This window comes from Schistocerca gregaria, chromosome 2, assembly GCF_023897955.1.
Source record: "Schistocerca gregaria isolate iqSchGreg1 chromosome 2, iqSchGreg1.2, whole genome shotgun sequence".
NCBI lineage: Eukaryota > Metazoa > Arthropoda > Insecta > Orthoptera > Acrididae > Schistocerca > Schistocerca gregaria.
Genome location: NC_064921.1, coordinates 571193354 through 571210537, shown reverse-complemented (window position 1 = coordinate 571210537; position 17184 = coordinate 571193354). Strand labels below are relative to the sequence as shown.

Here is a 17184-nt window from a genome sequence, read left to right as displayed (position 1 = left end):
TTTTATCTGAAGTTGGGGTAACAGGAACACGTGGTCGTACTCTACAATAGCCAGACGAAAAACAACGCCGCACAATGGCGAGAATAATTGAAGTACAGCAAAAAATATACAGAGTTCACTTCTGTCCGGCCTGTTTACCAAAACTCTTCCACCAAATTTTTTATGATTTTAATTACAAAACGTATTTTAAACAGAAAAACAAAAACACAATTTTACCACATATAACAGTACTAATATGTTTCTATCGGTATACCTTCATCTGAGCCGACCGCGGTGGTCTCGCGGTTTAGGCGCTCAGTCCGGAGCCGCGCGACTGTTACGGTCGCAGGTTCGAATCCTGCCTCGAGCATGGGTGTGTGTGATATCCTTAGGTTAGTTAGGTTTAAGTAGTTCTAAGTTCTAGGGGACTGATGACCACCGATGTTAAGTCCCACAGTGCTCAGAGCCATTTGAACCATTTGAACCTTCATCTGACTCTTTAGACGGCTTTGAAGATAGATGAGGGCAATGCATGTATTAAGGGCTTATTTCAATAGCGGTACAAGTCCATTACCTCCACTTTTCTGTCTATAATGTTCTCAAATTAATGAGCCAAACAAACCGAAAGAAAGGTTCATCTCTAGCAAGAAGCCATATGCTTGAATATTTCTGGTACCTCAATTGCAGATTTTTCAGCGCTCATTTAACTTTAGGGTTCTGTATCTCAATATGAACAAAAATGGACTGTCACCACTATTGAAATAGGCCCTTCATATGTATTTCATGGCTAGCATATATAACGCTGTAATGTTCATTGTGCATAAGGCATTGAAACCGATGATAAAAATACTTTGCGATCGAGCCAGGAAATGTTTCTTCACATATTTCTAAATTGAAGTCCCCCTCCACGTTTTTCTGTATATGTGAAGACTGAACTCAGAAACTAGTGTAGGTATTTTAACGGTTTATTACCTGCACGCCAGAGAAGTAGTCCAGCCGCAGATACTAACTGCTACCCATACGAAGCCTGGGCGAGTCGCAAATATGAAAGTGCCAATTAACAACTAAACAGAACCAGTCGAAAAGTTTTTATGTTTGTGGAAGTTGAAAACACTAGCTGGACTGACACGAAAGGAAACGGAAGAGTAAACCTAACTTGGAAAGCTTTTCGCAAACTAATTAAAGTTTTCAAAATTAAGCTTACACTGAGTCTGAATAGGTAAGTTTACGAGCAGTGTATATCGTCAGTATTGACTTACACCGTTCGTCAGAAAAGTTCCGAATCTGATTTTATTTCTGGCGTAAAGCGACATCAACACAGTAATTGCGTTGCCTGCTTGAATTAACTGCTGTAAACAACAGGTGTGCATTCGATCAGTCAATTGTGAGCAGGCAGCATTACGTAGTGGACGTGCGGCCGTAGTGTGTCAACGTTGTTGTGTCCAAATCGCAATGGAGCATCAGATGTTCAAGACGCTGTCCATAACGTTTTGAAGTAGCGAAAAGTGTGTGCAAATATGGTCCCGCACGGTCCAGCTCTAAAACGGAAACGACTCGTGCCTTGACTGAAATGCAAACAGCGGACATATCTTTCCCGAGAAAAATTATCACGGGTGAAGAGATTTGGTATTATCAGTACGAACCCACCACAAAACGACATAGTGCAGAAAATTACATCAAGAGTCAGTTTCACATGGTTGTATGAACGTGTGAGCGCTGTACTCTAGTGAGAGGAAACTGTGCAGAGCACCTAAAGCATAAAAACCAACATACAAACTCTTCCCTATTTTTTATTCATCCAATCTCGAAACCATTTGGAAAGATGGTGTACCGCAGTGAGATGTTTAACGCAAAAAACGATTAAAAAGTGATGATTCCTTAGCGTGTCATGGATAGATGAATGTTGGTGATTACCAGAAGAGGAAGGAAAACAAACAAATAGATCAGCGAACAGACTGAAAGACGTAATTACGGATGCATGGAGAATAGCTAAGTACGTAGCTAGCCAAACGAATGCTAGATGGACCGAGGACATTCTTTTCTGATTTCGGAGAATAATGAGTGAGTGAAAAGACGACCTAATGAAATGCAGTTATTGATAATTACAATGTCTGTATTTATACAGTGTCTCTGTCTTCAAAATACAATGTCTTTCAGACATGCATACATGCCTGGCGGAATAGGCACTGTCATTGACGATTACAGCTGTACTAAACATTACGAAATAGCTCCGCATTCTGCGACTAAGCCTTGGCGTCAGATGTTTGCCACACATGAAAATTTGTGCCAGACCGGGACTCGAACCCGGATTTCCCTCTTGCTGTGAGCGTTTGCCTTAGCCACTTCGGCTATCCGAGAACGGTCCTGGAAGCGTACTCGTACAGCCGATGTGGCTGAGGTGACTGTTTGCGATAAGCGGGAAATCCGGTTATAGATCGCGGTCCGACACAAATTTTCATGTGTGGAAAACAGCTGACGTCACGGCATAGTCGTAGAATGTGGATCTATTTAGAAATGCAATTGCTCTGCAAACCGGTGATCACGGGTTACTTGTACCAATATACTCTGTAATATCCCTGAAGAACCTCTGGAATTTTGTCGGTGGAATACGATTTCACCCTGTACATAGTAGGCAGCAGTGGCCCTATCACATAATACCATGAGGTACGCCAGACAGTACCATCGCTTCTCACGATGTCTTCCCATTAAGAAGAACGACGTACTAGGTTCCACTCGCAAGAAAATCTTCAATATACTCGCATATCTGCCCGGATGTTTTGTACGGATTTTTTGTTGTGATGTACGAGTAGTTTGGCTGATCTGGAGTACGTTTTGATGCCGAATATGCACATGTTTTAAAAGTTTCGTGTTATTTAGAGTATGTCGTGGCACAAACAATATTTATGTTCTGTAATATTTGCCGGCCTTGGTGGCCGAGCGGTTCTAGGCGCTTCAGTCTGGAGCCGCGATACCGCTGCGGTCGCAGGTTCGAATCCTGCTTCGGGTATGGATGTGTGTGATGTCCTTAGGTTAGTTAGGTTTAAGTAGTTCTACGTTCTAAGAGACTGATGACCTGAGATGTTAAGTCCCACAGTGCTCAGAGGCATTTGAACCTTTTTTTTTTTAATATTTGTTTATGTTAGTAGTGTGCTTCACTTTATGGCCCGCACAACAGTGTAAGAAGTCCTTGTGAGCATAAAAAAATTTCTCACTGTGAAAGCTGCGATAACGGCCGCGACTCTTGGCCCCTGTAGATGATCACCCACCCCATAATCAGAGCGCTGTCCCCGGAGACGCGCCGCTGCTTACAGAACTAATGGCCAGGAAGAACCCCCACCCTCTGTGCAGAGCGGTGGTTGTGCTTGGCCACGCCCACTGCCTTCAGGGCCCCCCGCGACGCGGCAGTACGCAGCCAGCACTCATATACCACCCTGCTGAAGGCGCTGCTCGCAGCGGTCGGCCCACTAAACTACACGCCTTGCTCAGAGTTGTTCTCTCTTGTTTCCAGAACTCTGCAATGCGGCTACCAAGATCCAGGCGCAGTTCAGAGGTCACATGGCCCGGAAGACAACTCCAAAGGAGAAAACCGCTGAGGACCTCAGCAAGGAGATGGAGAAACTAGACGCCAAGGTACGTGTTTCACCCCTATGTCCACCGCGCCAGACTAAAACACGGATCAATAGGCTGCGTCTTTGTGCGTCTACTATCCCGTAACAAACAGTTTCGTTACAAATGTGAGCGCAGAAACAAATTACGTATTTCATTTCTTGGTCAATGATACAGATCTAAAGTAACTTTCTAATCGTTTAGTAGATTGCCTTCAGTTTTTGTTTCTTGTGAGAGATTAAGTTTGTAGAAAATCTATTTTCACTTAAACTGACGGATGTAACAGAAATATTGGTCTATCCTTATACCAGCTGGTTACAGGGACTTCGGCTGTCCAGTCTGAAATGAAAATTAACACCTGCAGTCGTCTCTTTTGCATTATATTTATTTATGCAACCAGTTTTGATGTTCCTTTACACCAGCTTCTGACCCCCTGTCTAACTTAAATTGGGAAGAATCCAATCTCGTGTGCAATCACAACAGAAGCCAATATTAAATAACCGATGTCCGTAGATCTCTGGTTTGAACGACACTTCCCCTTCGTTCGTCAACTCATGACTGTCAGGAGGACAGGCTCCTGTTATGATTGCACACGAGATTGGATTCCTCCCAGTTTACGTCGGGCAAGGGCCTGAAACCGGTTGCACAAATAAATTGCAGGCAAAAGAGACGACTGTAGGTGCTTTAATTTTCATTTCGAAACGGAAACTGTCAAACACGAGCACTCTGACCGAACACTACGGAACTGATGCTCGATATGTTGTCTACAAAGGCAGCTTATTTTCAGCACAGAAAAGAGCCATTTCTGCAGATGAAGAATGACGTGAGCACATCACTGGGTATGTCTAACATTATTGGAACTTTACAGGTGAAGATCGCAACACAACTTGCCGGGAGAACCGGCGCATGCAACTTATCTTTCGAACTTATAGAAAGGACGGATCATTGTCATAAAATACGTGGGAGCATCACAATGACAGATTCGCACAGAGTTGGCTCTGACGAACTGATGATTTGTAATGTCTAAACTCAGGGAGCGTTTACAGAGAGTCATCACGAAACGTCGGGAAAAGGCTAGTGGGTGTTCGACTGATATCTTGGGCTGTCATGCGTAGTTTACCGTTGAGACTGTTAAACAGCCAACAGACATTTCCATAATATAGAGCCAGGGTTATCTGGGACATTGATTGCTATTCTGTGGTATTCAGCGATAACTCTCGATTCTGTTTTTGGTGGTCGGTTCGATACCAATGTGTCCGTAGACAGCCCAGTGAAAGGTTGTGAGCAGCTCGGCCGAACCTTTCCAACTACTAGAATCATGGTGCAGATTGCTACTGGACTGGTAACTGTTGAAGGGAGGTTGACGCTCGCCATTATGTGGCTGGAACGGTACAGTCCTGTTGTCATAGCACAAACTGGCATATTCCAGAAAGATAATGAACGACTCCACAATTAAGTTCAGACGAAAATCGAGTTGAGGAACGGGCGAATTCTTAAGCTGCCCCCTGTTCCTCTGATTTGTCAACTATAGATCATGACTCGGATGTAAAGGGAATACGCATATTTTAATTATTTTAATAAATACAGCAACCAGCCCCTTTTAATGTACTTTTATTTACGCCAATAGGTATTTCGGGCTTTCACTCGTCTTCATTTTGCGTAATACATATTTGAATCTTGTGTAAGTACATCGTCAGCTATTTGAATGCTGCTGCTGGCCTGTGCAAAATTAACAATACCTGTTTTAGCAACTACATTTCGCGAGTTATTTACGATACGTTACTGGTCAGGTGAAGACATAGAAAATTACCGGCCCATTTCCCCGCTGTCACCATTCTCAAAAATAATAGAAGCAACTACGAAAGACAGATTAATGAATTATCTGAAGAAATACAATCTTTTCAGCGAATCACAGTTTGGTTTCCGAAGTGGCAAAAATACGGAGTCAGCCATAGTATAATTAACAAAAGCTGTACTTGATGCTCTTGACAAAGATGAGTGTGTCAGAGGCATATTTTTGGGTCTTCCTAATAAGGCCTTTGATGCAGTCGCCCACAAGATTCTATTAAATAAATTAGAAGCATTAGGAATAAGAGGGGTAATTAATGACTGGTTTCGATCAGACCTAGCGATAGGGTATAAAGAGCAGAGATAACACACACTTCAAATAGAACTAAACATTTAGTAAAACACTTATCAGAACCATGTCAGCACACACACAGCTGCAGAGTGAAAATCTCATTACGGAAACATCCCCCAGGCTGTAGCTAAGTCATGTCTCCGCAATATCCTTTCTTTCAGGATTGCTAGTTCTGCATGTTCGCAGGAGAGCTTCTGTAAACTTTGGAAGGTAGGAGACGAGGTATTGGCAGAAGTAAAGCTGTGAGGACGGTGCGTGAGTCGTGCTTGCGTATCTCAGATGGTAGAGCACTTGCCCGCGAAAGGCAAAGGTCCTGCGTTCGAATCTCGGTCCGGCACACAGTTTTAATCAGCCAGGAAGTTTCAGAACCAAAATACATTAATATAGGGGTTCCACAAGGTAGCATATTAGGACCAATACTATTCCTGATATACACCAATGACTTTCCGAGAAGTGTTACTCATGGTGAAAAACTTCTCTTCGCTGATGACAGCAATATTATAGTCACTGAGAAAACAAGAGAACTCCTTGCACAGAAAGCAAAGCAAACGAAGCTCTCAAGGAAGTCTACAACTGGTCAATGAGCAATAAAGTGACATTGAACATTATAGATTGCAGCGATCAGTCGTCCTTTTTAAATCTAGATCTGCACAATAAAATTTAAAAAGGACGACTGGTCGCTGCAATCTATAATTTACAAGTCAATATAACAGTCGCTGAGTGCAACAGCTTTGTGAATACAAGGGAACTTGATGAAGAAAATTAATGCCATGAATTTCAGTTTGAAGAGGGAAAATGACAATGTTAAATTAAATGTAGAGGATACCTCTATAGACTGTGTAACGAATGCTAAATTTCTAGGAAATAATACTGATTCTCAGTTGAAGTGGTGTGAACACACAAAGGTACTTGCAAACAGAATGTCATCAGCATGTTTTGCCCGTAGAGTCCTACCATCAATGTGTAACATGCAGTGTCTTTTAGTTACATACTATTCATATGTACACTCAGTTATTAGCTATGGTACCCTTTTTTGGAGAACAAATGCACAAAATATGAGCACAATTTTCAAACTCCAGAAAAGAGCCATAAGAATAATAACCAAAAATAGTAGTCGCCTCATTGTAAAGATCTGTTCAAAACACTGGGGATTTTAACTGCTCTGTGTGAATACATTTACCAGTCAGTTGTACACATCAAAAATAACATTGGTAATTACTGCACAAATAGCTCTGTTCATGACCATAGAACAAGAGCTACACTCAACTTACATTTACCAAGAAAAAATAGACATAAAACTAAAAACAGCATTTTCTACCAAGGAATAGAACTGTACAAAAACTACGAAACGAGATTAAAGAAATTGCAAAAACACACTTTTTTTAGAAAGACAGCTAAAAGGTACCTGTTATGCAATATATTTGATACATTGAAGAATTGCTTAGACAAAACAGAGTAGGGGTTTGTTAAAGTTATACAAATAAATAATAATCATGCTTATAAAACATCCAACATTCCACACAACACCTTCACACTATGTTTCTACCTTTTTCCGTTTCTAGACAAACTTACCCCCAAGCTATGAATAGCACAATACTAACACCTCTTCTTCTTTCTGAGCTCAACATCTCACTCATTATAGAGAGATGCTGATTCAGTTATTCAGGATACAAATCGGTATAGAAAATGGCTCAGAGATCACCAGTGTGTGTGTGTGTGTGTGTGTGTGTGTGTGTGTGTGTGTGTGTATGTGTGTGTGTTTTTGTGTGTGTGTGCGTGCGCGCAATGAGTGAAGTGTTATGAAACAGTGTGTGTACAGCGTGTGCAGTGACTGGCAGTGAGATATGAGTGAACAGTGTGGCATTACATCATGTAATAAGTTATTTGTAAAATAAATATAGTATATTAGGAGTGTATCTAATGATTGTATCTAACTAGAAGTGTGTGTGTATGTGTATACAAATTAGTTTATTTTAAATTGGTCTAAGTTTGTAAATACTTTGGCATGTCCTATGTCCTTGTAAAAAGAGATCTATGAATTAATATAGCTGCTACTACTACTACTACTACTACTACTATTACTACTACTTTCTACTCCGCCTGTTGTTATTCCAATTTTCGCCTTTGTAGGTGTGATACAAACACCTTCTCATTTGTATGTTGCATGAAAACAGCGCAATATCCTCCATGTTGCCGACTGACATCTTCGTTTGCATCGGAAAATTATATCTACACTCCTGGAAATTGAAATAAGAACACCGTGAATTCATTGTCCCAGGAAGGGGAAACTTTATTGATACATTCCTGGGGTCAGATACATCATATGATCACACTGACAGAACCACAGGCACATAGACACAGGCAACAGAGCATGCACAATGTCGGTACTAGTACAGTGTATATCCACCTTTCGCAGCAATGCAGGCTGCTATTCGCCCATGGAGACGATCGTAGAGATGCTGGATGTAGTCCTGTGGAACGGCTTGCCATGCCAATTCCACCTGGCGCCTCAGTTGGACCAGCGTTCGTGCTGGACGTGCAGACCGCGTGAGACGACGCTTCATCCAGTCCCAAACATGCTCAATGGGGGACAGATCCGGAGATCTTGCTGGCCAGGGTAGTTGACTTACACCTTCTAGAGCACGTTGGGTGGCACGGGATACATGCGGACGTGCATTGCCCTGTTGGAACAGCAAGTTCCCTTGCCGGTCTAGGAATGGTAGAACGATGGGTTCGATGACGGTTTGGATGTACTGTGCACTATTCAGTGTCCCCTCGACGATCACCAGAGGTGTACGGCCAGTGTAGGAGATCACTCCCCACACCATGATGCCGGGTGTTGGCCCTGTGTGCCTCGGTAGTATGCAGTCCTGATCGTGGCGCTCACCTGCACGGCGTGAAACACGCATACGACCATCATTGGCACCAAGGCAGAAGCGACTCTCATCGCTGAAGACAACACGTCTCCATTCGTCCCTTCATTCACGCCTGTCGCGACACCCCGGAGGCGGGCTGCACGATGTTGGGGCGTGAGCGGAAGACGGCCTAACGGTGTGCGGGACCGTAGCCCAGCTTCATGGAGACGGTTGCGAATGGTCCTCGCCGATACCCCAGGAGCAACAGTGTCCCTAATTTGCTGGGAAGTGGCGGTGCGGTCCCCTACGGCACTGCGTAGGATCCTACGGTCTTGGCGTGCATCCGTGCGTCGCTGCGGTCCGGTCCCAGGTCGACGGGCACGTGCACCTTCCGCCGACCACTGGCGACAACATCGATGTACTGTGGAGACCTCACGCCCCACGTGTTGAGCAATTCGGTGGTACGTCCACCCGGCCTCCCGCATGCCCACTATACGCCCTCGCTCAAAGTCCGTCAACTGCACATACGGTTCACGTCCACGCTGTCGCGGCATGCTACCAGTGTTAAAGACTGCGATGGAGCTCCGTATGCCACGGCAAACTGGCTGACACTGACGGCGGCGGTGCACAAATGCTGCGCAGCTAGCGCCATTCGACGGCCAACACCGCGGTTCCTGGTGTGTCCGCTGTGCCGTGCGTGTGATCATTGCTTGTACAGCACTCTCGCAGTGTCCGGAGCAAGTATGGTGGGTCTGACACACCGGTGTCAATGTGTTCTTTTTTCCATTTCCAGGAGTGTATTATCAAAGCTATATTTTACTTACATGTTCAACAATTTCAGTTTTTTTCTTTTTAGTCGTACAGAAGTTTAAACTAGAAATAGTACTTTCAGAGCACTTAAGTGAAATAGAACATTGAGCATAGATATAATTTTCCTACGTTAACAAAGATGTTAGTCAACGACATTGCGGATACTGCGCTCTTTCTGTGCAAGATACGAGTAAAAAACTTTTTGTGACACATCTGTGACCGTGAAAATCAAAATAACAACAAGCAGAGTAGAAAGTAAGAACATCTAACCAATAATATATCGTAAATATATAACTCGCGAAGAGTAGTAGCTAAACAAAATTATTAGTTTTGCACAGGCCAGCTGTAGCATCCAAACTGCTCTTAATGTTTTAACGACGCACTTAATGAAGATTCAAATGTGTTACGCCAACTAAATAATAACTTCGTACTTAATGCAGCTAACGCCAAAAACATTCGGCAGTTGTGAGTAAATTTCACACAGTTTTAATCTGCCAGGAAGTTTCATATCAGCGCACACTCCGCTGCAGAGTGAAAATCTCATATTGTTGACAAGTTTAGTACCGGTGCAAGATCGTCATCGACGTCTGTTTCTTCAAACACTGTTTAAAGTAAGTCGAAGAATTACAAGTCTCTACGCGCAATATGATGATCCGAATACTAACGCTAAATACGTTTGTCTCCTTGAAACCATGTCACAGGAATCTTAAAAATTGCGAGAGATAGGGTCGTAGTATGGAAGTTTGGGTTGGTCCTGGAAGTGTGCTCGGATGGCCGAAGGGGCCAAAGCGACTACTCGCTACAAGCGAGAAATCCGGATTCGGGTCATGGTCCGGCACAAATTTTTCGTTTGCCACCAACAGGTAATATTTTGAAACCTAAAGCAGCTAGTGTAAAAAAAGTTCCGCAATTGTGGATAAAATATAAAAAACCGACTGGTTGGTGTATTTTTCAAAATAATGTAATCCATAGTCACGGAGCTCAACAGCAAGTAAAATGGATAAATTATTGTGTACTTTCATAACAGCCTCCAGCCATCAATCTCCATCAACCGATGCAGCATATGTTTCAGTCATGACAAGAGACTGACGATGACATTTAGGGGCTGTTAGATTCTCCGCCATAAGGAATACAAGATTCTGTTCGTTCCCGCAAAAGTCACATCTCACACTGATGATGATAATGGAGATCAGTTGAGACTCAAATGAAAGTTTAATCATTTAATACCCTTTAGGTGATGATGATCTCCACAACTTTTGATAAAATCGGATTGGTGCTTCACGATGTATCACTTCCGCCAGCGTATTTCCAGCCATTTAACTTGTAACGTACTATCCAGATGGTAAGATAGTTGGTATTTTAACAATTTCGACTTTTTATTTGTGCATTGTTTCGCAGAATGATACTTTTTACATTTAATACACGAAACTCAATTTCATTTCTATGTGTAAAATAGACATTTAAGAAAAAATAGAACATTAACACTAAGAAGTAAGATATATGTACAGACTGAAGCGACGAATGAAAATTTGTACCAAGTCCAGGTTTCAAACCCAGGTCTGCTGCTCACCAGGCAGATGCCCTAACCACTACGCCACCCTGGGACAGTGGCCTTTAGCCATACTTTTTAGTGTAGGCAAAAAAAGTAGCAAAATGGGTGTGGGTAGGAAAAAATTGGCTGCCCTCAGCACGTCTTTGTGACTCCGCAGCTGTGCTGTGCAGATGAGTCTACTCATACGTTCCCATGCTTTAAGAAGAATTATTTCCATTTCTTACTCTATTTCGTATGTTAAGGGAGTTTGATACTATTTAGACCGCTTCTGGTTTCAGCAAAGTAATGGTTTCATCGACTTCACCAGTCAATAAGGCGATGAAATGAAATATTACGGAGAGAATTCTTGCAGTGGCGGCATCAGACAGTTGCGCCAGTCAGAGTAATGAAATGAGTTACTCACATTTGATATTTACTTAAAAATTAATTAAAGTCTCTGTCGAAGGCCTACAAGGTCTCCCAAGCTGCTGTGGCTGCAGAAGAGAGTTAATTAACAAGCCGCAGGAGGCTTACACAACCCCCTTTAGAGATGAAGCAAGGGATGAAAACGCTCAATTTTCTTGTGAGAGGAATCGCTTAATGTTGCTTAGCTGAAATCTTGGCAAGAGATGAAAGTCGGTTAAATATCCAATTGCAATTATTTAAATTTATTTGCAATAAGAAATACCTGACAGTGATTGGTTAAATTCACTGGAAAGTGACGAAATTGACACAATCTCCATGTACTGAATTGAAAGGGTACAATATAATTAGACGAGATAATCCACCCTTACACACGACGACGCTGTCCACGACCGCAACAAGATTAGTTCATGCGCGCTGAGATGCTGTCCTTGCGGACTCTCAAGTTTGGTCTAGTGTTGTTGTTGTTAGTGTTGTTGATGTAGTCTTGACTCCGAAGACGATGCAGCCCTTCAAGATAGTCTATCCTGTTTAATCCTCCTCGTCTCTATTAAACTACTGCAACCTACTTTCCTTTAAACGTGCTTCCTGCACTAAAATATCTACCAGCCGCTCTTCTCTCCAACATCACTATTGCGTGATGCCACGGGATATGTCCTATCACCCGATTTCTTCTTTTAGTCAAGTTGGGCCACAAATTTCTTCTTTCCTCGTTTTGATTCATCACTTCATTAATTCTTCGAGCTATCTCTTTAGTCTTCAATATTCTTCTGTAGTACCACATTTTAAAAGTTTATATTCCCTTCTTACCTGTACTGTTTATCGTCTATGTTCCAGAAAAGATTTCGTAACACTTAAACTTATATTCTGAGTTAACAAATTTGTCATTTTAAGAATCATTTTTTTGCTACTGCCAGTCTGCACTTTATTTCCTCTCTACTTTTTTCATCATCAATTACTCTGCTGCCCAAGTAGCTCATCTGCTACATCCATTAAGTCGTTTCCTAATCTAATTCCCTCAGCATCGCCTGATTCCATTCTACAACATTCCATTGCCTTTATTTACTTTTTTGGTTGTAACTTATTTTTTTAAAACTGTTTGCAAGAGGTTAGCCATTCCAGTCTCACGAGCCCTTTGCTGCTCTTATAGAATTATAATCTCGTCGTCAAACCTCAATGTTTTCATTTCTTCTCCATAGGCTTTAATTCACTTTCCAAATTTGTCCTTGGTTTCCGCTGCTGCCTGTTCAATGTAAAGGTTGAACAACATCATAGATGAGCTATATCCCTATCTCACTTCCTTGTCAGCTGCGCGGGGTAGCCGCTCCGTCTAGGGCGCCTTGTCACGGTCCGCGCGGCTCCCCCCGTCGGAGGTCCGAGTCCTCCCTCGGGCATGGGTGTGTGTGTCGTTCTTAGCGTAAGTTAGTTTACGTTAGATTAAGTAGCGTGTGAGCTGATGGACCGATGATCTCATCAATTTGGTCCCATAAGACCTTACCACAAACTTCAAATTTTTCACTCCCTTGTCAACCACTGCTTTACTACCACCTCCCCCGACAGTCTTGTTTCTCTACAAGTTGTATGTAACCCTGCGCTCCCTCTATTTTATCCCTGCTATCTTCAGAATTTCGAAGTATGTATGCCAGTCAACATTGTCGAAAGCTTTATAAAAATCTACAAATGCTATAAATAAAGATTTGCCTTTCTTCAATATACCTCCTAAGATAAATCGTTGTCAATTCTGCCTCGTGTTTTCCTACATTTCTCCCTAACCCAAACTGATTTTCCCCGAGTTCGGCTTCTACAGGTTCTTCCAGTCTTCTATAAATAACTGGCATCAGTACTTTGAAACCATGGCTTACAATACTGATGTCACGGGAATATTCGCACCCGCGAACGTCTATCTTCTTTGGAATTACCTGTCCAATCTATAAATCAGTAAATACAGCCATAGTGCGGTCCTACACACCTGGCTGTTGTTCAAGTCTACTTTTCTTTATCGATGTTTTACTGACAGTAGACTGCCTAGAAGTTTATGACATTTATGAAGTTTGTTATATTAACGACCTATCCAGTCGTTTTAATGGAAGTTTCATGGTGTCCTAATTCTAACATTCAGCTATGTGCGCTATCATCGCATAGCCAGAAGTATTAATATTTCTACTACTTGTGCGAGCACATATATGTAGTGTTGGTACTTTACAGGTCTTACCTGTGGTATTTTCACCGCATTAGACAGATTGGTGCATGAGACTTTTCGAAACATAATTGTGTTCCTAAACAGTATTCTACAATACGTCTACCACATAGATCTATAGTTTATGGAAAAATAATGTGTATAAAATAACACCACATTCATTTACGAATGTTCACTGGAGCGACACGATTCGACAACATGCTGCCGTCATCAGATGCATACAATTATACGTAGTAACGAACTTTGTTCAAGTCCATAAAAACTGATTTATAAATCATTTCGTAATTTAAAAAATGACTTAATAATACTGAACAAACAAATAAATACTAAATAGTCATACTGTGGAATGCATGTAATGACATAAATATGATTATATAAAAAAGTCTGTATTCTTAGTCTATACGCTACCATAGAAATTGAAATAAGTTTTAACAGATAACCGTCTTTGGAATGTAAACTACTGTACGTGAAAGCGTGAAGTGATGATAAGGTGTTTGTTCTTGTGCTCTGTGTCCCATACAATGCTCTATTCGACAAAAAGACGTAAATAAAAACATCACCGACATCGAATCTTCCTGACAGATTAAAACTATGTGCCGGACCGAGACTCGAACACGGGACCTTTGCGTTCCGTGGACAAGTGCTCTACCCACTGAGCCAACCAAGCACGATTCAGGAACAGTCGTCACAGCTTCACTGCCGCCAGTACCTCATTCTAGAATCACCGACATTATTCAAACATACGAAACACATAATGGTGCACACTAAAATATATAAATCTTTCTGGACAGGGACGATTTTCGATACGTAAACTCACTGTCACGCCCAGGAAATCGATCTCACGGCGCTCCTAAGGAATGTGCAAGAAAAGCACCTTAGGAGGGCAGCATACTGCCGAAATGCGTCTTGCTAATAAATATTGCTAAATAAAAGTGATTGGAGCTGAAAATTTATAAAATAATTTTTGTAATCGACAAATTTCATACAGCATGGATGAATATAAATTTAGTTCAGTATAAAAGTTTTTTTTTCAGTCACTTCGTTGTTTCCAACACAATAGTGACCTGTCGCCTTAGGCATTGAAATTAGCTTCGAAGGAGGAGTTTAAGCCCTGACTACTCGTAGTCAGACTCGATCCTCGTTGTAGATCCATCCAACAGATTAGACACGAAATTAACAGTTTCGACACAGGCCACACCACGCACGCTACAATTAAGGCCTTCTGTTCTGAGGGGAAAATTAAATCCATGCGTACAACACTCGAAGGAGAAAAAGCCTTTATTACTGTTTAAAAATGAATTTATCTCAAAATTAGATGAAATAGCCTTCATTATTATTTAAAACGGAATTTATCTCGAAAGAAGATTAATAATGTTGCTACTAAAATGTTTTATCTCTTACCTAACGGTATAAAATACCTCTTTATAACGAAGATCAACGTGCAAACTTTTAAAAAAATATTTCTCTGGGCCACGTTTTATTCCACATGCAAATATTCATTCAGAACCTGCAGGTTACGTACAGGAAAAGAATTATACTCCACTATGATTTAACTAAATACACTCCTGGAAATTGAAATAAGAACACCGTGAATTCATTGTCCCAGGACGGGGAAACTTTATTGACACATTCCTGGGGTCAGATACATCATATGATTACACTGACAGAACCACAGGCACATAGACACAGGCAACAGAGCATGCACAATGTCGGCACTAGTACAGTGTATATCCACCTTTCGCAGCAATGCAGGCTGCTTTTCTCCCATGGAGACGATCGTAGAGATGCTGGATGTAGTCCTGTGGAACGGCTTGCCATGCCATTTCCACCTGGCGCCTCAGTTGGACCAGCGTTCGTGCTGGACGTGCAGACCGCGTGAGACGACGCTTCATCCAGTCCCAAACATGCTCCATGGGGGACAGATCCGGAGATCTTGCTGGCCAGGGTAGTTGACTTACACCTTCTAGAGCACGTTGGGTGGCACGGGATACATGCAGACGTGCATTGTCCTGTTGGAACAGCAAGTTCCCTTGCCGGTCTAGGAATGGTAGAACGATGGGTTCGATGACGGTTTGGATGTACCGTGCACTATTCAGTGTCCCCTCGACGATCACCAGAGGTGTACGGCCAGTGTAGGAGATCGCTCCCCACACCATGATGCCGGGTGTTGGCCCTGTGTGCCTCGGTCGTATGCAGTCCTGATTGTGGCGCTCACCTGCACGGCGCCAAACACGCATACGACCATCATTGGCACCAAGGCAGAAGCTACTCTCATCGCTGAAGACGACACGTCTCCATTCGTCCCTTCATTCACGCCTGTCGCGACACCACTGGAGGCGGGCTGCACGATGTTGGGGCGTGAGCGGAAGACGGTGTGCGGGACCGTAGCCCAGCTTCATGGAGACGGTTGAAAATGGTCCTCGCCGATACCCCAGGAGCAACAGTGTCCCTAATTTGCTGGGAAGTGGCGGTGCGGTCCCCTACGGCACTGCGTAGGATCCTACGGTCTTGGCGTGCATCCGTGCGTCGCTGCGGTCCGGTCCCAGGTCGACGGGCACGTGCACCTTCCGCCGACCACTGGCGACAACATCGATGTACTGTGGAGACCTCACGCCCCACGTGTTGAGCAATTCGGTGGTACGTCCACCCGGCCTCCCGCATGCCCACTATACGCCCTCGCTCGAAGTCCGTCAACTGCACATACGGTTCACGTCCACGCTGTCGCGGCATGCTACCAGTGTTAAAGACTGCGATGGAGCTCCGTATGCCACGGCAAACTGGCTGACACTGACGGCGGCGGTGCACAAATGCTGCGCAGCTAGCGCCATTCGACGGCCAACACCGCGGTTCCTGGTGTGTCCGCTGTGCCGTGCGTGTGATCATTGCTTGTACAGCCCTCTCGTAGTGTCCGGAGCAAGTATGGTGGATCTGACACACCGGTGTCAATGTGTTCTTTTTTCCATTTCCAGGAGTGTATCTATACTAGTTGAGATCTAGTTAATCAGCCGTAAACTGACTTGTTCCTCGTCATTACGATGTATGGCACAAATGACGCATGCACCACTTAAATTACTAAACTAAGCTAACTAAACTGAAAGTTCGTCTGTGTGGAACAATTCATATTGCCTCCAAGTACTGCTTAATCGTTGGGCTAGAAGTAATTTACCTTAGTTTGCTACTGCATCTGCTAAAAATATTGAAAAAATTGTTTGCTGGTTCCTTGTCTTTCCCTTCAGATGAGCTTAAAGTTTCATCTTAGTGCTGAAACTTCATTTACATCCATAAATAAATTAAGCTTTGTTCCCTTTTTTCTTCTTCCTTATATTATGTTTCCTAGATCCGAAGTGACTTTGTTGAGTACCTCTCCAAGTTTTCTTTTTCTTGTTCTACACGTTGCAATGTTAAAAAAGAGAGAAATGTCATACTGATTCGCTAGTGACTTTTCTATGGTTGATAGTGCTTTTCTGGAGATTTGATGCTTTACCTATTCCAGACAATTTGGACGCACTGACTTTAGTAATTACTAAAGTGTCCCCTCCGATTCCTGCTGACGTGTTTCAGATCAGTTCATTTAGGCCTGTCTAAAACTAACCGTATTTGTAGGTCACCTCTTTCTTTCATTTCAACCTTATCGTCTATTACG

At 42.8% G+C, this 17184-nt stretch overlaps 1 protein-coding gene across 1 annotated transcript in view; it reads left to right on the top strand.

The window, feature by feature from the left end:
- The window catches only part of LOC126333043 (neuromodulin), a 663909-nt gene that overhangs the window by 598132 nt on the left and 48593 nt on the right, over nt 1-17184 (top strand). The window contains exon 3 of the mRNA XM_049996706.1: nt 3488-3609. Coding sequence (XP_049852663.1) covers nt 3488-3609 — 122 coding nt within the window. The remainder of the gene's footprint in view (nt 1-3487; nt 3610-17184) is intronic.